Below are 26,491 nucleotides of genomic sequence, written 5' to 3' on the forward strand. Positions count from 1 at the left end.
GGTGGAACAAAGGGAGGCTGTATGCGAAGTACACCTTGCATAAAAGTGTGGACATCAGGAAGTGTAGCAATCCTAGACTGAAACCACACTGAAAGGGCGGAAACCTGCACCTTCAGTGAAGCAAGGCGAAGACCATGATCTAAGCCCGCTTGTAGGAAAATCCTTGATATCCTAAAAACCTGAGGATCATAGCCTATAGTGCAACACCATTCAAAGAAAGTATGCCACACTCAGTGGTAAATTCTTGCAGAAGCCAGCTTCCGAGCTCTGAGCATGGTGTTAACAACAGAACTGGAAAAAACCCTGGACCTCAAGAGGGCACTCTCAACAGCCACACCATCAAAGACAGACAGCCCAGGTCCGGGTGATGGCAAGGACCTTGATACAACAGGTCTGGACGTAGAGGCAACCGCATCGTAGCGTCTGTGGATAGGCTCCTGAGAACTGAGCACCAGTGCTATCTGGGCCATGCTGGAGCTATCAGCAGGAGCGTGCCGTCTTCTTGCTTGAATTTGTGAATCACTCAAGGAAGAAGGGAGAACGGAGGGAAGAGGTACGCAAACTGGAAGTTCCACCGGACCGACAGAGGGTCTACCAGAAATGCCTCTGTGTCTCTTGTTCTTGACCCATACACAGGAAGCTTGTTGTTGGGTCGGGAGGCCATGAGGTCTATCTCTGGAAGGCCCCACTTGTGCACCAGTAGCTGAAACACCTCCTGGTGAAGAGACCACTTTCCTGGATGCACGTCTTGACGGCTGAGAAAGTCTGCTACCCAGAGGAGGACTCCTGATATGAACACTGCCGAGATGGCAGGGAGATTGCCTTCCGCCCATGCTAGAATGCGGGACACCTCTGTCAGGCCTGACTGTGGGTTCCTCCTTGGCGGTTTATGTAAGCCACCGTGGTGGCATTGTCCGACTGCACCTGCACGGGATTTCCATGGAGGATATGTCTTGCTTGTTGGAGAGCTTTGAATACTGCCCTTAGTTCCAAGATGTTCATTGGAAGTGCGGATTCTGCTGGCATCCACCTTCCCTGGAAGAAGTGTGGACCCAACACTGCTACCCATCCTCGAAGACTGTTGTCCATCATCAGAAGGAACCAGACCGCAATCCAAAAGGGGCACCCCATGTTCAAGTGAGTAGTCTGCAGCCACCAGGCTAACAACATACGTACCTCCAGTGACAGCACCATTGTCTGTGTCTTTAACCAGTGGGGCAACTCATTCCATCTGGAGAGGATCAACTTCTGCAGAGGTCTGGAGTGAAACTGGGAAAACTCCACCATATTGAACATCGACACCATGGAAACCAGTAACCTCATTGCCGAGTGAATAGACACCCGGCGACTCTGCAGGCAACTGCGTACTTTTGCCTGTAATGCAGAGATCTCTTCCTCTGTTACAAAGATCCTCTGATGTTGGGAGTCCAACAGGGCTCCAAGATGAAGCATCCTCTGTGATGGCACCAGGGATGACTTCTTCCAGTTTATCAGCCAGCTGTGAGCCTGCAGCACAGAGACTGTCAATTGCAGATGGCGCTGAAGGATCTCTGGAGACCGTGCCAACAGCAAAAGGTCATCCAGATAGGGCAACAAGCGGACCCCCTGCATCCGCAGGGTCTCCATCCTGAATCAAGAAACCTTCAAGAATTTATTGAGTGATTTGAGGATGGGCTGGAAGACCCATTGGGTTTCGATACCAGAAAAGATTGGAGTAATACCCTGATCCTCTCTGGGACAACGGGACCAGCACTATAACTCCAGCCTGGAGCATAGAGTGGATCACCTTCCGGAATTCCCAGGCCTTGTCTTGGTCTGACTGAAGGCCCGTGGTGAAAAACCGGCTGGGAGGCCTCAGCCGAAAGGAGAGGGCGTACCCCTGAGAGACCACTTCTCTTACCCAAGTGTCTACAGTTGTGAGACACCAGTACTGGGCAAACTGAAGAAGCCGGCCTCCCACTTTGGGGTCCCCCAAGGGGAGGCCCATCCCGTCAGGCTGAGGGCTTATCATCCGACTTGGGAGTTGGATGTCTTGTACTCCAAGCCTGCTTCTTTGGCTTGGCAGACTTCTTGGCCCCTGCCTGTCTAGGAAAGGACTGCACTTTGAACTTACCCTGGGCCCTATAGGGCTGAAAGGATGAAGTACCAGACCCTGAGGGGACTGTCACCGATGGCAGACACGCAGACTTAGCTGCTGCCAGAGAGGCCACAATTTTGTCCAGATCAGGGCCAAACAGGACCTGTCCAGTAAAGGGCAAGCATTCCAATCCCTGTTTGGAATCTGCATCTGCTTTCCAAGAACGCAACCAGAGGGTGCGGTGCACAGCCACTGCTGCTGAGGAGATTCTGGAAGTGAGGAGCCCTATATCTAAGGCTGTCTCATTAATGTACGTAGCTGAGTCTCTGAGGTTACCCACTAACTCCAAGTGCTCAGGGGTATGCAAAAGCCAAATGTTTTTGAGGCTGTTACCGCCTACCTGGATTTTTCCACAAAGAAAAGAGGGAAGACCCCGTTTGTGGGCTTGGGATGACTGGCTTGGGGTGTTAATGCTTTGGCCAAGGAGCCCCGGTGATAGGGTCTCCTGGCTGTGGCATTACACTCCGGTCGGATTGGGTCCGATGCTTGTTTTAAATATAGGGGGACCCTTACACAATTTTTTTCCACCTATATTTAAAACCAGCACTGGCCCTGCAGCCAGGGGCTGGTTCCTAAATTATGGTGGAACCCTACTCGTTTTTTTCCCTGAAATTTTAAGAACCAGGACTGGCTGACAAGTCCAGGGCTGGTTATGCTTTTGGGGGGGACCCAACGTAATTTTTTTTTTAAGTTTTAACCCTTCTTTAACAGGTAGACCACACAAGCAGCCTTCACTCTCACTGATATGTGCAGGCTGCTTGCTCGAGAGAGTTTTGCAGAGAGAAGACACTGCACTGTAATCTCATCTAAACTTGCTACTCGGGGGAGAAATCTTGATCTGCTTCACCATCGGAAAACTCTTAGTAAATTTGCGAGTTGAAAAACGGGTAAATCACCCAAGATTCGGCGATGCTAAGCAAGTTTAAAAAAATAAAAACTCGATCAAACTCGATTCTTAGTAAATTTACCCCATACAGAGAATATAGTCACTCATACTGCTGCATTCACCTAACTTGGTATTATATGATATACTTGTCAAATGAATTCTTCTCATGAGAGCCTCATCTTCATATGCTGCCTGCAGTGCTGTCCACAAGTCATTTCCTGAATGTTTCCCATGTATGATAGAGTACATGTGTTGCTCTAAAACAGGGGCATAACTAGAACTTTGCGGGCCCCAATATTCTTAAGGCCCCCCCAACTCAGGTCTCAACCAGAGTGTATACATATATATAAATGTATATACAAATATATATATATTCGCTCTCCTCGCCCTGTAGCACCTCACTTCCCTCACCCTGTAACACCTCATTCCCCCCACACCTCATAGCACCTCTCATTCCCCTCACCATGTAGCACCTGTAGTACCTCATTGACTCCCCTCAGTCACCCTGTAGCACCTCTCACTCCCCCTGTAGCACCTCACTCCCCCTTCAGTACTTCAATGACTCCCATTAGTCACCCTGTAGCACCTCTCACATCCCACCCTGCCTGTAGCACCCCACTGACTCCCGTCAGTCACCCGAGGGGGGAGTTCAGTGTATTATTCAGGACAGTCTGGCCGGCACTAGGGTGGTTGGGAGGGGGGGTGGGCCCAGGTGTACTCAGTGCCGTGGACATCAGTAGCGCTGATGGAGTGTGTCCGACTGTGACTGAGACTGACCGACAGCAGCGGGAGTGGTGAGACTCAGGCCGACACTAGGGGAGGGGGTGGGACCGGGGGCCAGGTTGTACTCACCCCATCAGGCTGTCAGCAGACTCTCTGGTGGTGTCTGGTCTGTCCAGCGTGCTTCTTCTTCCTGCACTGCTTCCGGATTCGCATGATGATGATGTCATCGAGTCGCGGCTTTCCACAGTACGGGACTCCCAGTGAGACCCGAAAGCAGTGGGCTGGCATAACTACAGAAGGTGCAGCAGGACCGGATTAAATAAACCTTATATTGATATAATCTTAAAAAAAAAGTGCAGTTTGCTTGCTGGAACTCAGGCCCCCCAAAGTGGCGGGCCCATAGCAACTTCACCCTCTGTAGTTACATCATTGCTCTATACTTAAGACAATAGTACCCATGGCTCTCTCTACATGATTTAGGCTTGCACTGTTACCAGGAATTACCAGGGGTGTAGCGTGTAGCCATGGCACCTGGAGCATGTGTGTGCTACTACGCCCCCACACCTCAAGTGTGTCAGGTAAGGGGTATGTCCAGCATGTAGAGGCAAATTAAAGGGAAATAAACATTAGGGACAGTATCAAACTGGGACATGGAGGGCTAGATATATTCCAACCCACTAAAGTTATTCCACCAATTACAAATAAATCACACAGTAGTGCTCACAATTCACATTCTGCCACACAGTAGTGCCCCTTATTCACATTATGCCACACAGTAGTGTATTTCATTCATGTTATGCCACAGTAGTGCCCCTTATTCACATTGTTACAAAATAATGGCCACAATGCACGTTATGCCACACATTAGTGCCCAGTAATTTGCATTATGCCACAGTTTGGGCTATGTTTTCACATTATGCAGCACATTATGCTACACAGTTCATATACCACAGTAATGTCCATAGTTCACATTATGCCATAGTAGTACCCCTTAGGCATAATATGAATAATAACTCTCCCCCCTCACTCAGCCTCCTCTCACACACACAGCGCTCCCCACTTCACTCAGATCTTCACTCAGATCCCCCTCTTCACACACATACACAGTTCACCACCTCACAAAGATCTTCCCTCCTCACACAGACCAACCCCCTCACAAACTCATACACACACAGTTCTTCCACTTCCCAAAGCTCACTTAACATAGTTCTTCAAAAAAAAAAAAAAAAGGCAATGGGAATGACCGTGATCCTGTCATTTGAGGTTAAGCACTGTACCATGTGCAGTTCATGTCCAACTGGGCTCGGGTTCACATTTTTTTATTTTCTGAAAACCTATGGACTTCTACATGGACACAAGAGAATTCAATCCAAGGGGTTGTCAGTATGGATTAAATTTTTATTTTAATAAAGGACTTCTACCAACGGTATCCACCTCCTGTCGTTATTATAATGATTTTTAGAGTGGGATTACAGGTGCCAGCGGGCGCTTAATGTTCAGGCATGCCGACACTTGCTATTCCACGAGTGTCTGCATGCTGAGGCAGGCTTGATGAGAACCACTTTGAAGAACAATATTACAATCTATTTTTACACCATTAACCACACATGCACCACCACCAGGGTTGCGGGAAATAAAGCCCAGGGCTGGCTGATCCTTAGGAAGGGGGACCAGTTTGGGGCTAGTTTTACATTATGGCAGGGGGACCCAGTGCTGTGTGTCTCACTGCTATAGTGAACCAGTTGGTTCAGTCCAGTGCTGGTTATTGGATAATCGAGGACCCCACGCTAGTTTTTCCTTTGATTTTCTGGTACCAACCAAGCTGAGAGGTCCGGGGCTAGTTAAACATTTCTTTTATTTTAAACCTTTTCCTTTTTTTTTTAAATTTTAACCCTTTCCTTTCTTCTTCCCAGCACGCCTGCCACAGGCAGATCTATTATTAGGTCAGGTTGGCTGTCAGTTTTTGGTCGGTTTTCGGTCATTTTACAAACCTACCGTTAGTCTCTGGTTTCTGTAGTTGTCTATATAAAATATTGATTGTTGTTATGAAGCAGTGGTTCTCAAACTCAAGGCCCCCATACACCAGAGATTGATTGCAGCAATTGTGCAATTTGCAATCGATTGTGTATAAAAATCTTTCCCTTTTTCAATCGATTGTGGCAATTCTGCAACCTGCAATCGATTGAAAAAGGGAAAGATTTTTATACACAATCGATTGCAAATTGCACAATTGCTGCAGTCAATCTCTGATGTATGGGGGCCTTCATTCCTCAGGACCTCAAACAGTTCACGTTTTCAAGGTCACCTAGCAGGTGCATAGGTGAATTCATTATTTACTGGCACATTTTAAAAGATCCACAGGTGGAGCTAATTATATCACTTGCAATTCCGTACGAAGACCTGGAAAACATGCACTGTTTGGGGTCCTGAGGACCAAGTTTGAGAATCTATGTTGCAAAGTGTTCTAAAGTCGGTTTTTGGTTGTTTTGCCATCAGTTTTGACTTTAGTAAATCTCCAAATTGAAAAACAAACGGGAAATCACCCAAAAACATAAAATCGACAAGACACTTTTTTTTCCACTGGCAAGTTGGAAATTTTTAACTAAAGATGAGCAGTTCAGACTTCTTGGAATCCGAACCAGCCTGAACATTGGAAATCCAAGTCGATCGGGGTGGCGGCTCGGATCTTCCCACCAGACTCTGACTCTATATAAGGCACCACGGATAGGACTCGCACCATTTCCTTGTCAGGCACGCTGCTGTATACTGCACTTAACTCTGCTTTATAGGCTGTGCTGTGTCCAGACTCACAAGTAGCTATGCTGCTTAGAGAAGCACACTTCTGCATGCTGTGCTGTACTCTGCTGTCCACACTGACAAGTCACAAGTGGCTGTGCTGCTTAGTGAATGTGTATAGTGGGTGCATGCTGCTGTATGCTGTGCTGTACTCTGCTGTATTGGCTGTGCTGTGTGCATCATTAAGACATTCACGTACATATATAAGCCCTGTGACTCTATGCAGTTTGAATAGACCTACGCCATCAAAATATTTTATTAAATTGTATTGTTTGTACTGTTTGGTGCACTTTGTTCACATGCATATATAAGTCCTGTGGCTCCAGTCCACGCAGGAATAGAGCGGTGACATTAAAGAAATTAAATAATTGTACTGTTTGGTGCGCTGTGTTCATGTGGAGGTAGTCCTGCATCCAATTTGCTAAGGTTAGGTGACTCCTCCCCTATCCAGGATTCCTCAGAAGAACTCTTCAGCCCAGAAGGGGACCAAAAAGACCAGTATTTAAAAAAAAAAACCTGACTGTGAAACATTCCTTTGCAAGGGGAGGCAAGTATGACAGCTCTCACCCATTCGCACAGCGGGTCACTGATGCAATCACAGCTATACTAGTATAAGATCTGCATCCAATATCTGTCATTAATGCACAGTTAATTTAATGTCACACAGTTAATTTAGGTTATGTGTCTCCGGTACCAAATTCCATCACGGTTCCATTTTACCTGAAAAGCTATTCCTTAGCTGTACCAGGACATTAAAAAAAAACTAATTATTGCCCTGCAAAATACCAATGTACCCACTGTCCACCTAACCACAGATATGTGGACAAACAGTAGTGGGCAAACTAAAGATTACACGACTGTGACAGCCCACTGTGTGGATGATTCATCTTTAGCAGCAGCAGCAGTATCTAACAAACAATGCCAGCTCATTCAGAGGCAGGCTGCTCTGTGTATCACCAGCTTCACTAAGAGGCACTACAGTATGTAATAGCAAAATGGCTTACCAAACTTGGACTCTCCTCGGTGTCACGATTGGTGCTTGAGAGTTACCTGACTCAGGTGTTGAACTGGATTCAGTGGAGACCTGCTTGACTGGAACCATGGATGATGTAAATAGCTCTATTTGCACATGAATTGTATGGCAGTGAGAACTGCCTTTGATGATAAATGACAGGAACAACAAACTTGTAACATAGTGAAACCAGTAGAAGACTTGGAGGAACCGGACTGGGACCGGCAGGATGCTTGCTGAGCTGGACATGGTACCAGTAGGTGGGCTTGCAGAATTGGACTTAGAACCAGTAGACAACTTGGAGGAACCAGACTGGGACCGGCAGGAAGGCTTGCTGAGCTAGAAGGGGTACGAGTAGGTAGGCTTGCAGAATTGGACTGAGAACCAGTAAATAGACTAGACTTGCTGAATTGGACTGTGAATCAGAAGGATTTCCAGATGCACCAGGTATAGCTATTAGCAGGATTGCTGATTGAAATGGTCTGGGAACCAGCAGGATTTCTGGATGCGCCAGGTATAGCTATTAGCAGGATTACTAAATGAACTGGTCTGGGAACCAGCAGGATTTCTGGATATGCCAGGTATAGCTGTTAGCAGGATTACTAGATAAACTGATCTGGGAACCAGCAGGATTTCTGGATATGCCAGGTATTGCTATTAGCAGGATTGCTGAATGAACTGGTCTGGAAACCAGCAGGATTTCTGGATATGCCAGGTATAGCTGACAGCAGGATTACTGAATTAACTGGTCTGGGAATGCAGCAGGAGCCTGGGATACACTTGTACACAGAAGTAGCACAAACTATACATCACGGGAAGTAACGAGATGTTCAGGCCCAGAATGCTATCAGAGGAGGATTATACCCTGGGTCCCGCAGGAATTGGTGGATACAGTCAGGTGCTCTGGCAGTAGCATTCTGAGTGGTGGAGGGCACAACATGCAGAGGGAGCAAACATATCTGCAGTACTGAGAGTCAGAACTACACCTGTGATTCCAATCAAGACTAGCAGTGTTCACAGACGGAAAAGACCCAGGTGAATAATCAATGTGGAAAGGAGAGCACAGTCCATATGCATACACAGAAGTGTTGCAGCCAGCATGATCAGGACAGTTCTCCCAGGCGAATTACACATACAGATCCATGGGACAGTTGACAGGGGTAAGTCTCAAGACAAAAGGTAAAAAACTAGCCAGAGTCGTGACAGTTGGATTTGTGATTTCTGACAATGCCACCAATATTGTGAGAGCATTACAGCTGGGTGAATTCCAAAGCATCCCATGTTTTGCTCACACAATCATCTTGGTGGTACAGGGTTTTTAAATTCAGCCACAGCATGCAGGAGATTGCAACAGCTGCTAGAACATTTGAATTTGCCCTGCCACCAACTAAAGCAAGAGGTGGTAACCTGGTGGAATTCCACCCTTTATATGCTTCAGTGGATGGATGAGCACCAATAAGCTATCCACAGCTATACAACAAGTCATGACATTGGGAGAGGAGAGTGTTCCTTAGTCTAGTGCAGTGGAGAATGATTTCTGTCTTGTGCAAGGTGCTCAAACCCAACAAAGTAGCCACCTGTGAAGTGAGTTCAGACACTGCCAGCTTGAGTCAGGTGATTCCTCTAATTAGGCTTTTGGAAAACCAGCTGAAGAAATTGAAGCAGGATATTAAACAAAGCAATTCCGCTAAGTATGTCAGACTTGTATATCAAGGACCCAAGGGTTGCCAATATCTTCAAATCGGATCACTACATTTTTGAGACTGTGCTTGATCCTAAGTTTAATTCATATGTCATGTCTTTCTTTCCAACTGACCCAAATCTTAAGAGATGCAAAGAGCTCCTGGTGAGCAAGTTGGCAGCTCAAGTGGTATGACATGATGACATCTCCTTCAGTTTCTCCGGCAGCTACCAGGAAAGAACTCAGCTTTCCCAAAAGACCCAGTGGCAATGTAGAGGATTCAATGCAACATTATGACATCTGGGTGAGTTTAAAAGAATTGGCAAAAATTAGTTACACCGCTACCATCTGATAGGGTCACCATCCAAATAATGGTGGGGGATTATTTTCATGACACCTTACACATAGGCATATCACAGGGTCCCTTGGACTACTGGAGGGACAAAATGGCAAATTTGGAGGCCTTTATACAGACTAACTTTGCATTACTGTACCTAAGCAGCCCACCCTCCAGTGTGTACTCAGAAAGAATTTTCAGCACAGCCGGAAACCTTATCAGCGATAGGCATAGGAGGCTACTTCCTCAAATTGTTGACCTTTACCGCCAATTACGTAAAAAAATACAGAGGTACCTGTAATGGTGGATTCCAAAGGGGATGAATTAATATTGTGTGAGGATGATGTACACACTGATGAGGGTGAGGATCAGATGAGAAAGACCTCTTCCAGTTCCAACTGTAGAGAGGATTAAAAATACTGTTAGCTGCCTTATGCCCATTGGTAGCTTGTTTTGTGGGGGCAGTCCTTGTCCCTGAAGTTATTGGGTTTGTTAAACTGTGCATGTCCTATTTTATATATACAACATAAGGGTGAGTGGAAGGACCCAAGGACAATTCCATCTTCCACCTCTTCTCTTTGCATTATGTGATGTTTGGGGAATTGCTGACTAACATTTATATAGTTTATTAAACTGCCATCCTCTCTGCCAATTCTGTGTGGCAATGTTTCATAGATGTCCTGTATTTTTTTAAACTGCCGTGGTTTTGTGCCACTGCTCTGTTGCTTACTCTTTTTTGCTTTTTTTTTTAGTTTCATACTGTATTTATGTAAACTAAAATCACAAATAGATATACTTGCAAAATACTGTTATGCCTTTTTCAACCTTGATTTGTAGATACCAATCTGGTTGCCGTTTTTCTTGAACTTTCATTCCAATGTGTTACAGATGTGCTTGGCTTTCCTTGATCATAACAGCCATGTTTGGTCAGATGCAACTCAAGCACCAAATGGAAATGATATTTTGTGATGGTATCTGGAGATGTTCTCCCCCCTCCCAGCCTTCCTTTACATATTTATTATTATTTATGAACAGTTTCTTATATAGCACAGCATAGTTCATTGCGCTTTACAATTTGAAACCACATTAATAGAACAAAACTGGGTTCTAAGAGATAGACATAAAGGTAATAGAGCCCTGCTCGCAAGCTTACAATCTATAGGAAAATAGGTGTTGATACACAAGGATAGGTGCTATATATTGCAAATTGGTCCAGTCCAATTGCAGATGTTCTTGGTGGGCTATATGATCCAGTCACACTGGAAAGTTTGCCTAGAGTTAGGAGGATGTGAATTGAAGAAAGAGAAAATGTGATATGTGTATACTATAAGAAGGGAGTTAGCTAGGTAAGCTATAAAGGTTATGTAGGCAATTATGGAATCTGATAAGTTTGTCTGAAGAGGTGAGCTTTCAGAGAATGCTTGAATGTTTGGAGACTAGTGGAAAGTCTTATTGTGTGTGGTAGGGCATAATCCCAGAAGTATGATGATGAGAGATGTTTAGTACCAGACTTTAATAATACCTCTGTCCCCTTCCTGTTCAGAGCTTCCATTTTGTTTGCTGCTACATTAATAGCTCTTCCACCTGTTCAAGAATCGAAATGGGCAGATGCGACACTGGTATTACTCCCATCGGTGGGGGGGCACAAGGACAATTTCATCATGCACCTATTTTCTTTGTATTATGCGCTGATTGAGACATTGCGGACTGTCTTTTAGTGTAGACGACAAGCATATTCTTATAGTTTATTAAACTGTCATATTGTCTGCCACTCCACTTTCCTAGACTTGCCATTCTCTTTCCTAGATGTGCCATGTTTGTAATTGAACTGCCACAGTCGCTGAAATCTTCTAGATGCAGTTGATGAATGCCAAAAATGTTAAAAAAAATTTATGGCCACAGACAGCATCTCCTGCATGCCCCTTTCATTTTTAAAATAAAAAAAAATCTGAACTATGCCAGGATGCTGACATTTTGCCTTGATTTTGAAGCTAAACCTGGCGAGAAAAACCCAGCCGGGGCTCGTATCCCATCAGATCCCCATCCTTTGTCATAAATTTTCTTCAGAATCAAAAAATTTAATTTACCAATGAATTAACCCTTCCTTTCCCTTCCTTCCACTACATACATACTCCCTTGGGACACTGATCTAGTTCTCCATTAATGAAAAGTTACTGCCACTCTGTTTACTAGATGTGCCATGTTGGAAGTTGAACTGCCACATGTTGTGCCGCCCACTGCTGTCGCTTAGTTTAGTCAGCCAGCTTACTCGGTGCAACCTTTTGGCCTAAACTGGATGAAAACAATATTGTGAGTTGTGAGGTCGTCAAAATTGACCGGAAATGAGTGGAAATTTATATTATTGAGGTTAATATTCTAGGAACAAAAAAGGGCTCAAATTACAGCATGTGATTTTAGCTTTTTTTTTAATTTTTGGAAAAGATCCAAAACCAGTCACAGCATTTTGGCAAAACTAAAACCAGATGATAAATTAGAACCAAAACTAGCTAATTAATGCCCGGCACACATCTTTAGTTTTAACCAGTAATAAAAAGTCCACTTAATCTCTTTTTTTACATCATGCAACCACATAAGTGGGATGTGTTGAATGGTTCTGGCTAACCACAAATATTCTGTCTATAGTATTTGGATAAAACTGTTTTTGTGGAGTGCGTTCCTGTGCTATCTACTATCTCCTAGTAGTGAAGCTGGCCAGGCACCTTTACCAAGATGGCCACCATGTGTATTACTTTTCATCTGTTGCTGTGCCGTCTTTACTGTGTTGAGTGTCAAATTGCTGCACAGGCATGCAGAACTTAGCTCTTTAACAGTGTTACTGCTATTACTGCTGATATCATTACCACCACCACCACCATAGACACAAGACTGCTGTGTATGTTACCGCTGTTACCGCATTTCCTCAATAAACCTGTAAGCCTGATTAAGGATAACTGTGTGGCCTCAACTCCAGTTCACAATTTCGCTGGTGCCTATTGTTATCCTCCTAGGTTGTATACCAATAGGACATATCAACAGTTTTTAGGCTTAACCAAGTCAAACAGCAGAGAGATCACAATGAGCTAGATGTTGACTAAAAAGTCTGTATGGTGGTAACTTCAGACCCTGTAGTCAGCAGGCCAGTGAATCCCAAGTTGGTCACACTCCTGTAAACACACTCCCAGACCGTTTGGGGTCAATTTAATTACTGACCAGCCCTCACATGTGTCACTCATTTAACAGGTTTATAGTAGCAGCCCTTTTATTCAGGTAATTTATATCAAATGTCCATAAGAGCTGCCTTACAAGAACTAAGGGGCAGTACAACCACTGGCTCATCAATGGTCATATGTTCCAGCAGCCTCACTGATACCCCTCTCCTATCTATTAGGCACATCTTCTTTCTCCCAAATAGTCACAAGGGAGGCTCAAATCCATGAAAACAGCCTCCAAAGTTGTCAAGTTTGGTAACTACTTTGGCGGTGGAAACAGTTATCCTCTTACTGCCAATCAATTGCAACTGTTTGTATCACCTGAAAGGTGTCTGACATATAATCTCACACTTTGTCATTATGAGCCTGCACTCTGGGGTACTGTGCAAGCCCAAAACAAACTGATCCCTCAAAAACGTAACCTGGCATGCCATTGTGATTAATCTCTGTTGGCTAATTTGATCAATATTTCTTTCAAGGCAATACCAATTTGCTGCAAGAAATAACTTTCCTTTGATTCTTGGTTCAGCCACACAACTGGGAATTACAGCCAGAGAGAGCAGTGTTATCACCAATGGTAACTATTTCATGTTTAGGGTAAAGTGCAGAATAGAAAAGAGAAGCTCTATTGTTGGTGAACACAGACATTTTCACAGGCAATAGGGATTTTTTCCCTTTGATAAATTGGCATTATAGTATCTTAGAATATATCTTTTAGAATCTCAGCTGAATGGAGGATGCATTTTAAATTAAACAGGATTTTGTATCGGTAATATACACTCTGCAAGGACAATCACTCTCTCTTCTGGAGGCATTGGGGTAAATATCTTGCAGGCATCAGTGAGTTCCGTGCGAGACTGCCTAATGTTTTAAAATAGAAATCATATTGATTTTGCCTTTTAAATGGCTGCTACTTTAAAACATTAGGCAGTCTCTAACAGAACTCGCTGACGCCTGCAGTCCGCAGGCTATTACATTTACACCTTTGTCTGAGTAATGCTGTAAAAATGTTTCTTTATTATTCTATCTCAGTAACTGTTTCTCTTCTCTCTGCATGTAACCACACTGACTTGCGAGAGTGTCATGGGAGTGTCGTAGGCATGTAAAAGTTCTGTCCGATTCTGAATTGTGCCGTAAGGGAACCCTGTTTCAGCCATATCTCTTGCACCTAGCATGGGGCTGGTGCAAGTTGCGGAGGCCGGCTTAAAATAAATGGGCGGCATGGGTTTTCGCTTACACATGCATAAACCCTCACATTAGTTGTACAGATACTGGCATTTCCAATATCAGGGGATAATTAATATTTAAAAAGGCCTATTTATGAAAGACTATTTGCATGACATCCCCTCAAAACACTTCTTTTCAGGGGATATTCTGCAAATATTGTTTGATTAATGGGCCTCTTTAACATTAAAATGATTAATTTTCCATCACAGCTGAATACCATATCATACATACATTCAAAGTGATAGAACTTGTGAACAGTGCTGTCCTTTGTTTTAATGTGTCTACAGGCTTTCACTTTTCTTAATTTATATTTACTGTCTCCCTGTCTTTGTTAAAGTAGATGTTTAAAATTTCTGCTGCACTACAGTATGTCCCCCAGAGCCTCTTCTACAATCCCCAGCGCTCTGTCATCTGATGTCCTGAAGAGGCAGCGGTGACACTTAAAAAAGACTTAACAAGTATCAGTATAGCCTGTTTGTACATGCAACACCATGATGACAAGGCACCCTTTGCTGAGTCAGGGTTGTATGCAAATTTAGGAGTATGAGTATTTATAACGGATGCAGAGTGTGCAGTGCACATGGACCCCTGAATTCAGGGGGGCACCGTATCGCACCTGCACACAAAGTATACTTACGTCACTCCAGCAAATAGGTCCCTCTTTTTCCGAGGCGCCATCTTTGGGGAGATGACGCTGCACAGTGAAAGCAAAGACTGTGGTCTTTGCGTCAGACTCTCGCATGTGCCATCTTCCCGAATATCACTGGAAAAACGGTGCCGCGGAGGAGGAGGAACCCGCTTACCAGAGCAAGTAAGATGCCTGGTTGGTAAGGGGAGCACTGCTTAGATGAAGTGATCCACTGCACATGAGACGTTAATACTTCCCTAGTTTGATGACTGCATTAATACCATTGACACTAAAAAATGCCTCTGTCTAGCAGTGTACACACAAAAAGTATATGTGACCCAAATATTCATTTTTTGTTATAACTAGATCTAAAACTATAAAACTATCAATCTAAATACAGCCACCATAAAGGATATACAGCATTTAAAAGTCTACATTATACTTAGACAATTAATCTTCTATTAAATACAAAGTATTTTGCATGTACCTGACTCTTTCTGATACTCAAAGTTGAGTCCGCTCATGACTTTAGTATGCATGTTTGCAGGCAGTGTATTCCACCATTTGTACTCATATCCAATTACCGCTTCTGTGCCAGCTGGGCACTCTCTGCATACTGCAAAAGTAACCAAGTAATACAAAAATGAGGTAATAGGCAAATATTTTGTGTTTAATATTCACAAAACTTGTTATATGATATATATATACCCATAAGAACATTCTGTATTTAAACACATTATTGTTGATATGTATTTCCTTCGTATACAGCAGGTCGCCATGTTAGGAGGGAGGAGCCCTTTGAAAGCTTTTCAGAATGCTACACAAAAATGCATGAGTTGGTGTTTTCATGGTCGCCAAGAGATTGGTAGGTCCCTGTATGAAGCAGTGTGGCTAAGTATGTGTGCAAGAGGTGCAAAGAGCCCTGCCATCTTGTGCTTCTTTGGAAGACACAGGCTTCTCCCAGGTACTAAGGACCTCCTCTAGCTACCGACTGATCTGAACGAACAATCGACTCAATCGTAGTCAGGCGCTGACAGTCGCTGTATGCTAATTATGTTCTGATGTTTGCGGCCGTATGTGCTGTTTTGATGGTCACATGTCATGTTTATATGGACTATCGATCAGCTTGTTATTAGCTTGTTGGCAATTATCTAATTAAGTGTTTAACTCTTGCTGTTCTTTAAAACAAGGTTTTTCTCATGTGTCAATAAACTTTATTGTTCATTTCGTGGGTGTTTTCTCCGTTCTTATTTTTTCACACAATCTTAAAAACAAAGTAAGGTGTATTAACTGTGAATGTCCGTTTGCTAATTGTGTTAACTTTATAAATGCATGTGCATTTTGCGTTAGGATCATTTGCACTCTTAGGTTTGCAATTGCACACTGCGTGTTGCAGCCAATCAAATGTGACCTTATTTTTCGGCACACATGATTAAAGGATTGGCCAATAGTGTTGTTTTTGATGAAAGTGTAAATATTTTAGCCAATCATATTTTTTCTACCCCATGTATATTTCATGTTTTCTGTAAAAACGCCCATTGCCATCATGAGAGCCGCAGCGTTTACCAGGAGAGAGCTGCTTGTCCTGGTTAACATAATGGACAGGCGGATCACCCAGGCTGTGCCGCCCATTACAAATAGGGCAAAACGGGCCACCTATGCGGAGGTGAGGCGAGCCCTCCGATCAGCGGGCTTTCACCGAAATATTGCTCAATTAGAGCGTCGCTGGTCGGACCTGGGCCGCCAATCCCAGGGCCGGTCCCAGTAATTTGCGTTTGCAAATACGCAGGCGTAAGTTTGTGTATATTTAAAAGTATTAATTAGTGGACTGTTAAAAATGTATGTTCCTTTGCCAATTATTTTAGTCAATGTTAAAAAACCCTCCTGTATGTTGTCCCTATTGTACAGAATGTGTACCTGTATTGTGTAACCAAAATTCAAAACTTTATGTTTGTGTTTTTATGTTTACATTTTAGAAGCCCAGCGGAGACAGAGAAGGGCACGGCGTCTCCAAAGACAAGCTTCAAACCAGCAGCCCTCACCTGCATCTCCTAATCCCAGCCCTCCCTCCCCACCACCATACTCCCCCAGTAACCCTCACTCCCTGTTCCAATCCTCCCCAAGTCTGCCTCCCTCCCCTGCCCACTCATCCCAAATGTCCCAAATATCCCCTCCCTGTGATCTTTCCGCCTCCATTTCCCCTTCCACCATTCCCCCCACTCCCGAATATTCACCCTCACCCGAAGCTTCGCCGGCACCATCTGTTGCTGTGTCTGATCACTCTCAAGGTATGTGTTTTTTTAAAAAAAATTTTGGGGTGCTGTTGTTAGCCATGTATTTGTTTAATATTTTTTTTTTATTTTTTTATTTGCTGGATGAGGTTTAACATCATTGCGCAGTAATGCTGTTTTTCAGACTTACAACCTTATGTTTATTGTCTGGCCCTTTTTTTGTATTGTGGTCCTTCAAAAATTTTTTTTATTTTAATTGAAATATTTTTTGGAGTTTGAGGAACTAATGATTAAATTTGGATTAGTATTTTACAATGTCCAAAAACCTGGCACCAAACTTGCCAAGGTGCTAGGAACTAGACTACCCTTGTTGATGTTGTGTACACTGTGTTTAAAATGTACTAATGTACTTAGGCAAAGTGATGTTTTTTATAGGCCAAAAAAAAATTATTTTTTGGTTTATCAACAACATTCTAGAAGTGAATACGTGCATTGTGTTTTAAGGATATGGCCATCATGACTTAAGAATACACCTCCCATTATTTGTAACATCATCATAGTGGATTTTGGATTATGCCATATAGTTAGGGTTTAAAATTTTTTGATCAACAGAAAAGTAGAAACCGATTAATAATGTTGTGTGTCTGATACTTTCAAACACACCGTAACATCAGTGTGTTTAAACACTTTTTGGTACATTGAATAATGTGTAATGTTCAAATGTTTCTAATTGTAATGAAGTATTTATTCCGCATTTTTAACAATTTTTCAACAGATCTAACCCACATCCTGAGGGATATTCGGAAGGAGCTGCGCGAGACATCGGGCTACTTATTGCAGGCCTACTGCTGCCTCCAAAGAATAGTGGGGCGTTTGGAGGATGTGTAGTTTTTTTTAATGTTTTCTTTGTTACATTTTTATGACATTTCTACAAAAAAAAATTAAAGTTGTGTTATTTCCAACATTTGTCCTCTTTTTTGCCACACATTAAAGGGTGTAATTCTGCATGGGAAAAATTTTAGGAACAAAGGTGGGTGCCTTTCCATAGTGTAAGAACTTAAAACATGTATTAGTAAACCTTACGAAAATTTGCAGTAATGTTGTTTATTTTACAATTATGGTTTGGCATACATTATACACCTCAAAATGGCTTACAAATTTTTAAAACAAACAAGCAACAACATTTTTGCATAATTTAAAACATTTATTACATAACAAATATGTTGCCAACAGGCTTTTAATGGTAAAAAAAAAACATAACAGATTCACACATAACAAATGTCCTCCTGGTTTGGGCAAATTAAACATCTGGCTTAGTGAAACCTAAACAAGTATAGTAAAAAACAAACAGATTTTGGAATGGAAAACATATCAATTACTAAAACAAAAGGCAAATTAACTAAACATGTTGGGGGATATCCGTGCAAAATGTGTTAGTAGTCCAAAAACATACAGGGTATTGCCAATGGGTTCCATTTTTTATCCATGTTTTGGAAAGTGTTGTGATTTTGTTGGTCGGAAAAGAAAACAAAAGAAAAAGGGCCACATTAAAATACATTTTGCAAAATTGTATTTTCTTTTCCAAAAAATTTAAATGTGCATACCTAAAAAAACGTGAAACAACATCATCGCATCTGGCACCCCCCGACAGCATCACAACACCTTCCTCCGGGGGGCCATCCTCTGGCAAGGCCTCCTCTGGCTGCATGGGTACTCGACTCCTTATTGCAATGTTGTGTAAAATCCCACACAGGACCACAATGTGAGAAACCATATCCGGCGAGTACATGAGTGCACCACCAGAGTGATGGAGACACCAGAACCGGCCCTTTAAAAGGCCGATACAGCGCTCCACCACCTGCCTGGTGGCAGTAAACGCGGCATTATAGTGAGTTTGGGGCCCTGGTGTGGGAGTCAAATAAGGAGTCAGCAGCCAGGGCGTGCAAGGATATCCACTGTCACCTGATGGAAATGGGACACCAAAAGATATACATTTACCATGAGAACCTGTTTACACTATTACAAGAAAGACATACTGGATTTTTAGTTACCAAGAATCCACGCATCACCAGCTTGCAGTGTGCTTAATTTGGGCCAAATCCTTGAATGCTGGATCACATACGCATCATGGCTGCAGCCTTGGAATTTAGCATTCAGGAGAGGATCTGGAGGGAGGCATCACACAGCACCATTACATTTAGGGAATGGTAATGTTTGCGGTTCCTATATATTTGTTCCCGGCATGCAGGGGGCTGAAGTGCTATGTGAGTGCCATCCACTACCCCTATGATGTGTGGAAAGCCTGCAATTTCAAAAAACTTCTGCTTTACCACATCAAGGGCTTCATTATCCAAAGGCATACTAATAAAATGTGCTAGATGATTGAAAAATGCATCTAGCACACGCCTCAGGATCCGTGAAAATGAGGGCTGGGAGAGGCCACCCACCAGCCCCACAGTGGTTTGGAAGGAGCCTGAGGTGCACAAATGTAACACCGCCAACAACTGTGTAAGTGGTGAGATTGCTGTAGGAATGTGAATCTGACTTTCTAGATCATTCTTTATTATTGAAAGAGTGTCTAGAATAATTTTAGGAGGCAGGCGATAAGTGGTAACAACCACATCATCAGGCAATCCAAAAAGGGTGACACGTGTTCTATATATCTTGGCCCTTGCACGCCTCCTATGCCTACGCCCAGGAGGAGGCTGAGGAAGGTTGGTGGGGGTCAACATGGCCACTATTAGCTGTCCAACATCATCTGTAAAGTTAAATTTATATTTTTAATTGGTTCTCCAGAGTGTATTGTGAAATTTTGTGCAAAAATACTTAGCTTTATAATAATGGGGCATATTCTTACAGGGTCGGCAGTGCCATCTTTGGAAATCACTACATGTGTATTTGTTGTTCGTTTTAAAAATGAGAGGGAAAAATAAAAATAAAACATTTTTTAAGGACAAACCAATATTACTACTTTTAGTGTTAAAACCATGCTTAATTTTTAATCTAGCAAATATTAATTGTTGTTAAATGTACCAAATTAGATTTTAAAAATAGAACAATAAACAATATTCCCCAAAAATTTGGTTTTAAAACATAGATTAACCACTTAACTGACGAATTCTTTTTCCAAAAACCGCTCCAAAATTGTCGGATTCTTTTATGATTGAATTAGGTCACGGACATAATTTTAAACTTATCCATTGCTATTTTAGTTGAAAAATGTTTTTTTTTTTAAAACACAGTATACCATAAATATGCAATTTTTATGTTATACTGTAGTGATGGCCATTGACAGCTGTACCATCGATGGTTCGACCATCGTTAGAAGCCATCAATTGTTTTGCGATTGGTCGAAGAGATCTGTGTAGACCACAACTGCCGATGTTTCTGAAACATCAATTGAGGGTTGCCATCGATGGTGCAACATTGATGGCCACCAGCAATTGCAAACCCACTTGTTTTCAGTCAGACCATCGATGGTTTGCAAATCATCGATGGTCGGTTGCCATCCCTAATCAGAGGCTCTGCGATATCCATCGATCGAGATAGATATATATATATATATATATCTGCTCCTGCTTACACACACAAACACACGTGTGTGTGTGTGTAATGTATATACAGTAAGGTCCATAAATATTGGGACATTGACAGAATTTTCATATTTTGTCCTCTATTCACCACCACAATGGCTTTGAAATGAAACAAACAAGATGTGATTTAACTGCAGACTTTCAGATTTAATTTGAGGGTAATTACATCCAAATCAGGTGAACGGTGTAGGAATTACAACGGTTTCTATATGTGCCTCCCACTTTTTAAGGGGCCAAAAGTAATGGGACAAACTAAACAATCCTAAATCTAACTTTCACTTTTTAATACTTTGTTGCAAATCCTTTGCAGGCAATTACAGCCTGAAGTCTGGAACGCATAGACATCACCAGACGCTGGGTTTCATCCCTGGTGATGCTCTGCCAGGCCTCTACTGCAAATGTCTTCAGTTCCTGCTTGTTCTTGGGGCATTTTCCCTTCAGTTTTGTCTTCATCAAGTGAAATGCATGCTCAATCGGATTCAGGTCAGGGGATTGACTTGGCCATTGCATAACATTCCACTTTTAGCCTTAAAAAACTCTTTGGTTGCTTTTGCAGTATGCTTCGGGTCATTGTCCATCTGCACTGTGAAGCGCTGTCCAATGAGTTCTGAAGCATTTGACTGTATATGAGCATATAATATTGCCCGAAACACTTCAGAATTCATTCTGCTGCTTTTGTCAGTAGTCACATCATCAATAAATACAAGGAAACCAGTTCCATTGGCAGCCATACATGCCCATGCCATGACACTACCACCACCATGCTTCACTGATGAGGTGGTATGTTTTGGATCATGAGCAGTTCCTTTCCTTCTCTTCTCTTCCCATCACTCTGGTACAAGTTGATCTTTGTCTCATCTGTCAATAGGATGTTGTTCCAGAACTGTAATGGCTTTTTTAGATGTTGTTTGGCAAACTCTAATCTGGTCTTCCTGTTTTTGTGGCTCACCAATGGTTTGCATCTTGTGGTGAACCCTCTATATTCACTCTTGTGAAGTCTTCTCTTTGACTTTGACACATATACATCTACCTCCTGGAGAGTGTTGTTAATTTGGCCAACTGTTGTGAAGGGGTTTTTATTCACCAGGGAAATAATTATTTTGTCATCCACCACAGTTGTTTTCCGTGGTCTTCCGGGTCTTTTGGTGTTGCTGAGCTCTCCGATGCGTTCTTTCTTTTTAAGAATGTTCCAAGCAGTTGATTTGGCCACACCTAATGTTTTTGCTATCTCTCTGATGGGTTTGTTTTGATTTTTCAGTCTAATGATGGCTTGCTTCACTGATAGTGACAGCTCTTTGGATCTCATATTGAGAGATGACAGCAACTGATTCCAAATGCAAATGTCACACCTAGAATCAACTCCAGACCTTTTACCTGCTTAATTGATAATGAAATAATGAGGGAATAGCCCACACCTGTCCATGAAATAGCTTTTGAGTTGATAGTCCCATTACTTTTGGCCCCTTAAAAAGTGGGAGACACATATTGAATCTGTTGTAATTCCTACACCGTTCACCCGATTTGGATGTAATTACCCTCAAATTAAATCTGAAAGTCTGCAGTTAAAGCACATCTTGTTTGTTTCATTTCAAAGCCATTGTGGTGGTGAATAGAGGCCAAAATCTGAAGATTCTGTCAATGTCCCAATATTTATGGACCTGTGTATATATATATAGACAGCAAAAGTAGGCAGCACTGCAGGTCTTATACAGCGTTGAATTTATTGCCAATGTTTCAAGGCTTGACGCCCCTTTGACAAGGATACATGATGTATCCTTGACAAAGGGGCGTCAAGCCCTGAAATGTTGGCAATAAATTCAACGCTGTATAAGACCTGCAGTGCCGCCTACTTTTGCTGTCTACATCCACCATTGAGGAGGGCACGCAGGCAGTATAATCAGTGGAAACGGGAGTGCCGGACCGATTGGACACATATATATATATATATATATATATACACACACACATATATATATACATATTATACATACACTTATATATATATGTGTATATATGTCTATATGTACTATATATATATATGTGGCCAGCAGTAATCGACACATGGGGACGGGTAGGCGGAGCTGACGCCGGAAAACAGTGGGCGGGGGCGCTGGTCTACATGGCAGCAGCCATGGCTACCAGAGCCGCTGCTGCTGCTACTACACAGTGATCTTACTGATCACTGTGTTTCCGGAAGCGCAGTGGGTGCATGTCCCGCTAGCGTCCCGGAGCCATAGCAGCGGCGGCGGCTACCAGAGCCGCCGCTGCTGCTCTTACACACACAGTGATCTTACTGATCACTGTGTTCCGGAGTCGCAGCGGTTGGATGTCCCGCTAGCGGCCCGGAGACATAGCAGCGGCGGCGGCTACCAGAGCCGCCGCTGCTGCTCGTACACATACAGTGATCTCACTGATCACTGTTCCGGAGCCGCAGCGGGTGGATGTCCCGCTAGCGGCCCGGAGACATAGCAGCGGCGGCGGCTACCAGAGCCGCCGCTGCTGCTCGTACACATACAGTGATCTCACTGATCACTGTTCCGGAGCCGCAGCGGGTGGATGTCCCGCTAGCGGCCCGGAGACATAGCAGCGGCGGCTACCAGAGCCGCCCCTGCTGCTCGTACACATACAGTGATCTCACTGATCACTGTTCCGGAGCCGCAGCGGGTGGATGTCCCGCTAGCGGCCCGGAGATATAGCAGCGGCGGCGGCTGCCAGAGCTGCCGCTACTGCTTCTGACAGACCAGCAGGTCCCTCTGCTGGAAGTTAACTTCCAGCAAGCCGCCCACTGTGTTTCTCTGACTGGTCGTATCAGATACGACCATGTCAGGGAAAGCCCAGTCTGGTATGGTCGTATCTGATACGACCATGCCAGGCAAGTGGTTAAACTAAAAAAAAGTGTATGTTTGAAAAAATAGACACTTACCTGATTCCAGACCAAAAAGGAGTGTTAAACACCTAAGAAATATTTAAAATAAAAATTAAATTAAAAAACATACAAAAACAAAGATTCTGATTGATGATCCAAAAATAAAAACAAACAAAATGCAGTAGGCTGGCACACTTACTTGATTCGTCAAATAACGTTGGATTTAGGAAGACAAAAGGCCGGCCAACCAAACAAAAAAAAACACCGGAACAAGCCCAAAAACTAACGGTGTTTTTCTAACTCCAAAGCAATCAAATTTTACTTAAAAAAAACAACACCAAAAAAAAAAAATTGAACACAAAAACCAACACCACACAAAAACAAACACAAAAAAACACCACACAAAAACAAACAAAAAAAACACCACACAAAAACAAACACAAAAAAAACCACAAAAAAAACACCACACAAAAAAAACACCACACAAAAACACCACACAAAACAAAAAAACCACACAAAAACAAACACACAAAAGAAACACAACAAAAAACAAACACACACAATAAAAAAAAACACAAAAACAAACACACAAAAAAAAAAAAAAACCACAACCAAAATAAATTAATACCAAATAAATATGCAACACGCAAGCACCTCTCAATTAAATTCAAACAAACACCTCACAAACTACACACACACAAGCACCACGCAATCAACTTCAAACAAACACCTCACAAACTACACACACAAGCACCTCTCAATCAACTTCAAACAAACACCTCACAAACTACACACACAAGCACCTCTCAATCAACTTCAAACTAACACCTCACAAACTACACACACAAGCACCTCGCAATCAAATTCAAACTATTTTACTATTATCCAACACCTCCTGCACCACCAAACACTCCAACTACAACCCACAAGTAAGGGAACATTTGGCTTTGCCTTAAATAAAGAAACCAAACACCAGTTATTGAAACATGCAGGAAAGGTGTGCATTTGTAATTAGGGAAATAAGGATGCACTGGTAACCAATCCAGGGATGAGCTCACATCTAGCCCAACCCACGCAGTGATTACGGAATGCAGGAAAGGTGTGCATTTGTAGTTAGGGAAATAAGGATGCACGGGTAACGAATCCGGGGATGCAATCACATCTAGCTCAACCCACGCAGTGATTACGGAATGCAGGAAAGGTGTGCATTTGTAGTTAGGGAAATAAGGATGCACGGGTAACCAATCCAGGGATGCGATCACATCTAGCCCAACTCACGCAGTGATTACGGAATGCAGGAAAGGTGTGCATTTGTAGTTAGGGAAATAAGGATGCACGGGTAACCAATCCAGGGATGCGATCACATCTATAAAGAAGTCTGCAGAAGCAGTATTCTTCATGCTCTCTCACAGGTTAGCAGAATGGCAAGCGAGGAGCATGGTGAGCAGAGGCCAACTGAGTCAGGTAAGTTCCAAACACATTTTTACACAACACAAGAACTGGTCATATTTCCCATACAATTGTTAAAAAATGTTACTATTTTTCAAATTTTTGAAGGTGCTGGGAATCAAAGTCCAGCAGTGGAGGAGGAGGAGGCGGGCCCAAGCAGGCCAAGGCCAAGGCCAAGAAACCCTCCATTTTCACGGATCGAGCTTGAGACATTGGTGACCATGACAATGGAGAACCTAGTCAATGCACCCAGAAATATGGGGGCTGGAGCCAAAGACAGGATTTGGGAGGAGATATTCAGGGCTGTTAATGCTGTGGGGACAACCTACAGAACACAGAAAGTCGTAAAAAAACGGTAAGAAAATTATATTGTGAGTGTACTGAAGGCCAAAGCTTGATCTTATTTCTAAAAAATAACACTTAATTTTTCAAAAATAACATTGACAGCTGGACGGATTTCAAATACCAACTGAAGAGGAAGCTACGGAGTAGGGTGGACCATGCTGCGGGGACAGGTGGTGGTCCCATCCCTGAGGAGCTGGCCTTGACAAGGTTGGAGACGTTGGCTCAGGGATGTGTGACGGTAGAGGAGATAGTCGGCGTGTCCACTATGGACACTGACATGGCCGACTTCAACGCTTCACATGTGCAAGAAGGTAATTTAATTTTGTAAGGCAAAAAGTATAAAGCTGAAACGTCTCTGTTATTTTTTGTGGGGAAAAACAAATAACATTTTTAATTTTATATTCCAGACTCAGAGGAGGTAGTGCCTGCTCCTGAGGTCAGGTCTGGGTCCAGCACAGATGGGGACTCTGCAGGGGAGGATCCAAGTACTCCATCTGGGGACCCTGTGGAGTCTACTCCAGGGCAAACATCAGACCGAGCAGTGCCTCTCCTCACCAGGTTGGTCTCCCAAACTCAGGATAACAAATGTGTTCTTCTGAGGATGGAGACCACTCTGGTGAGGGTGGCGGTGGCCCTGGAGACCATTGCTGGGGCCCGAGATCGTTTGGCCAATACCCAGGAGCAGGCCAACCCACCTGCCATGATGGAGCGAGACTCCCTTCCTCCCAGGACCACCACCTCTGGCAGCCCAACAGCCACCCACGCACATATGGAGAGCCCTATGCCTAGGCCAGAGGAAATCCCATCTACCTCTGGCCAGGCCAGTCGGCGTGTTACACGCCAGTCGGCTGTCCATAGCTTACCTCTTCCTCCGAGCCGGCACAAACGACGCAAGTAGCCCTGGATATCTCCTCCCTCACCTGTTGTCCAGTCCCCATATTTCTGGTCACCAATGTCTCAAGCTCTTTTTTTTTTAAAACCCCCAATTTTTTATTTTATTTTAATTATATACAAATGTTGCCTAAACAATTATTCTTGACATTGTGATGAAAGGCAAATTTCACAAAAATAAAAAAATTTCAACCCAAAAATGTCTATCTTTAACTATATCAATGTATACAAGGTTTAAACCAGGGGTCTTCAACCTTGGCCCTCCAGCTGCTGTGGAACTACACATCCCAGCATGCACTGCCATAGTTTTAGCATGCTGTTATATCAAAAAGGTGGCAGTGCATGCTGGGATGTGTAGTTCCACAGCAGCTGGAGGGCCAAGGTTGAAGACCCCTGGTTTAAACAGTGTGGTATCTGAAAAGGCTGCTACGCAAAACACAATGCTAGATGTTTTAAAAACTATTTAAAAAGCACAAAGAA

At 43.2% G+C, this 26,491-nt stretch overlaps 1 protein-coding gene across 2 annotated transcripts in view; it reads right to left on the reverse strand.

Annotated features, from left to right (window-relative positions):
• The window catches only part of ELAPOR1 (endosome-lysosome associated apoptosis and autophagy regulator 1), a 529,163-nt gene that overhangs the window by 291,677 nt on the left and 210,995 nt on the right, over positions 1–26,491 (reverse strand). For both annotated transcript variants that reach the window (XM_088445747.1, XM_088445746.1), the window contains one exon: positions 15,124–15,252. In XM_088445747.1, coding sequence (XP_088301873.1) covers positions 15,124–15,252 — 129 coding nt within the window. The remainder of the gene's footprint in view (positions 1–15,123; positions 15,253–26,491) is intronic.

The sequence above is a fragment of the Taudactylus pleione genome, unplaced genomic scaffold, assembly GCF_031769625.1.
Source record: "Taudactylus pleione unplaced genomic scaffold, aTauple2 ptg000387l, whole genome shotgun sequence".
Classification (NCBI taxonomy): domain Eukaryota; kingdom Metazoa; phylum Chordata; class Amphibia; order Anura; family Myobatrachidae; genus Taudactylus; species Taudactylus pleione.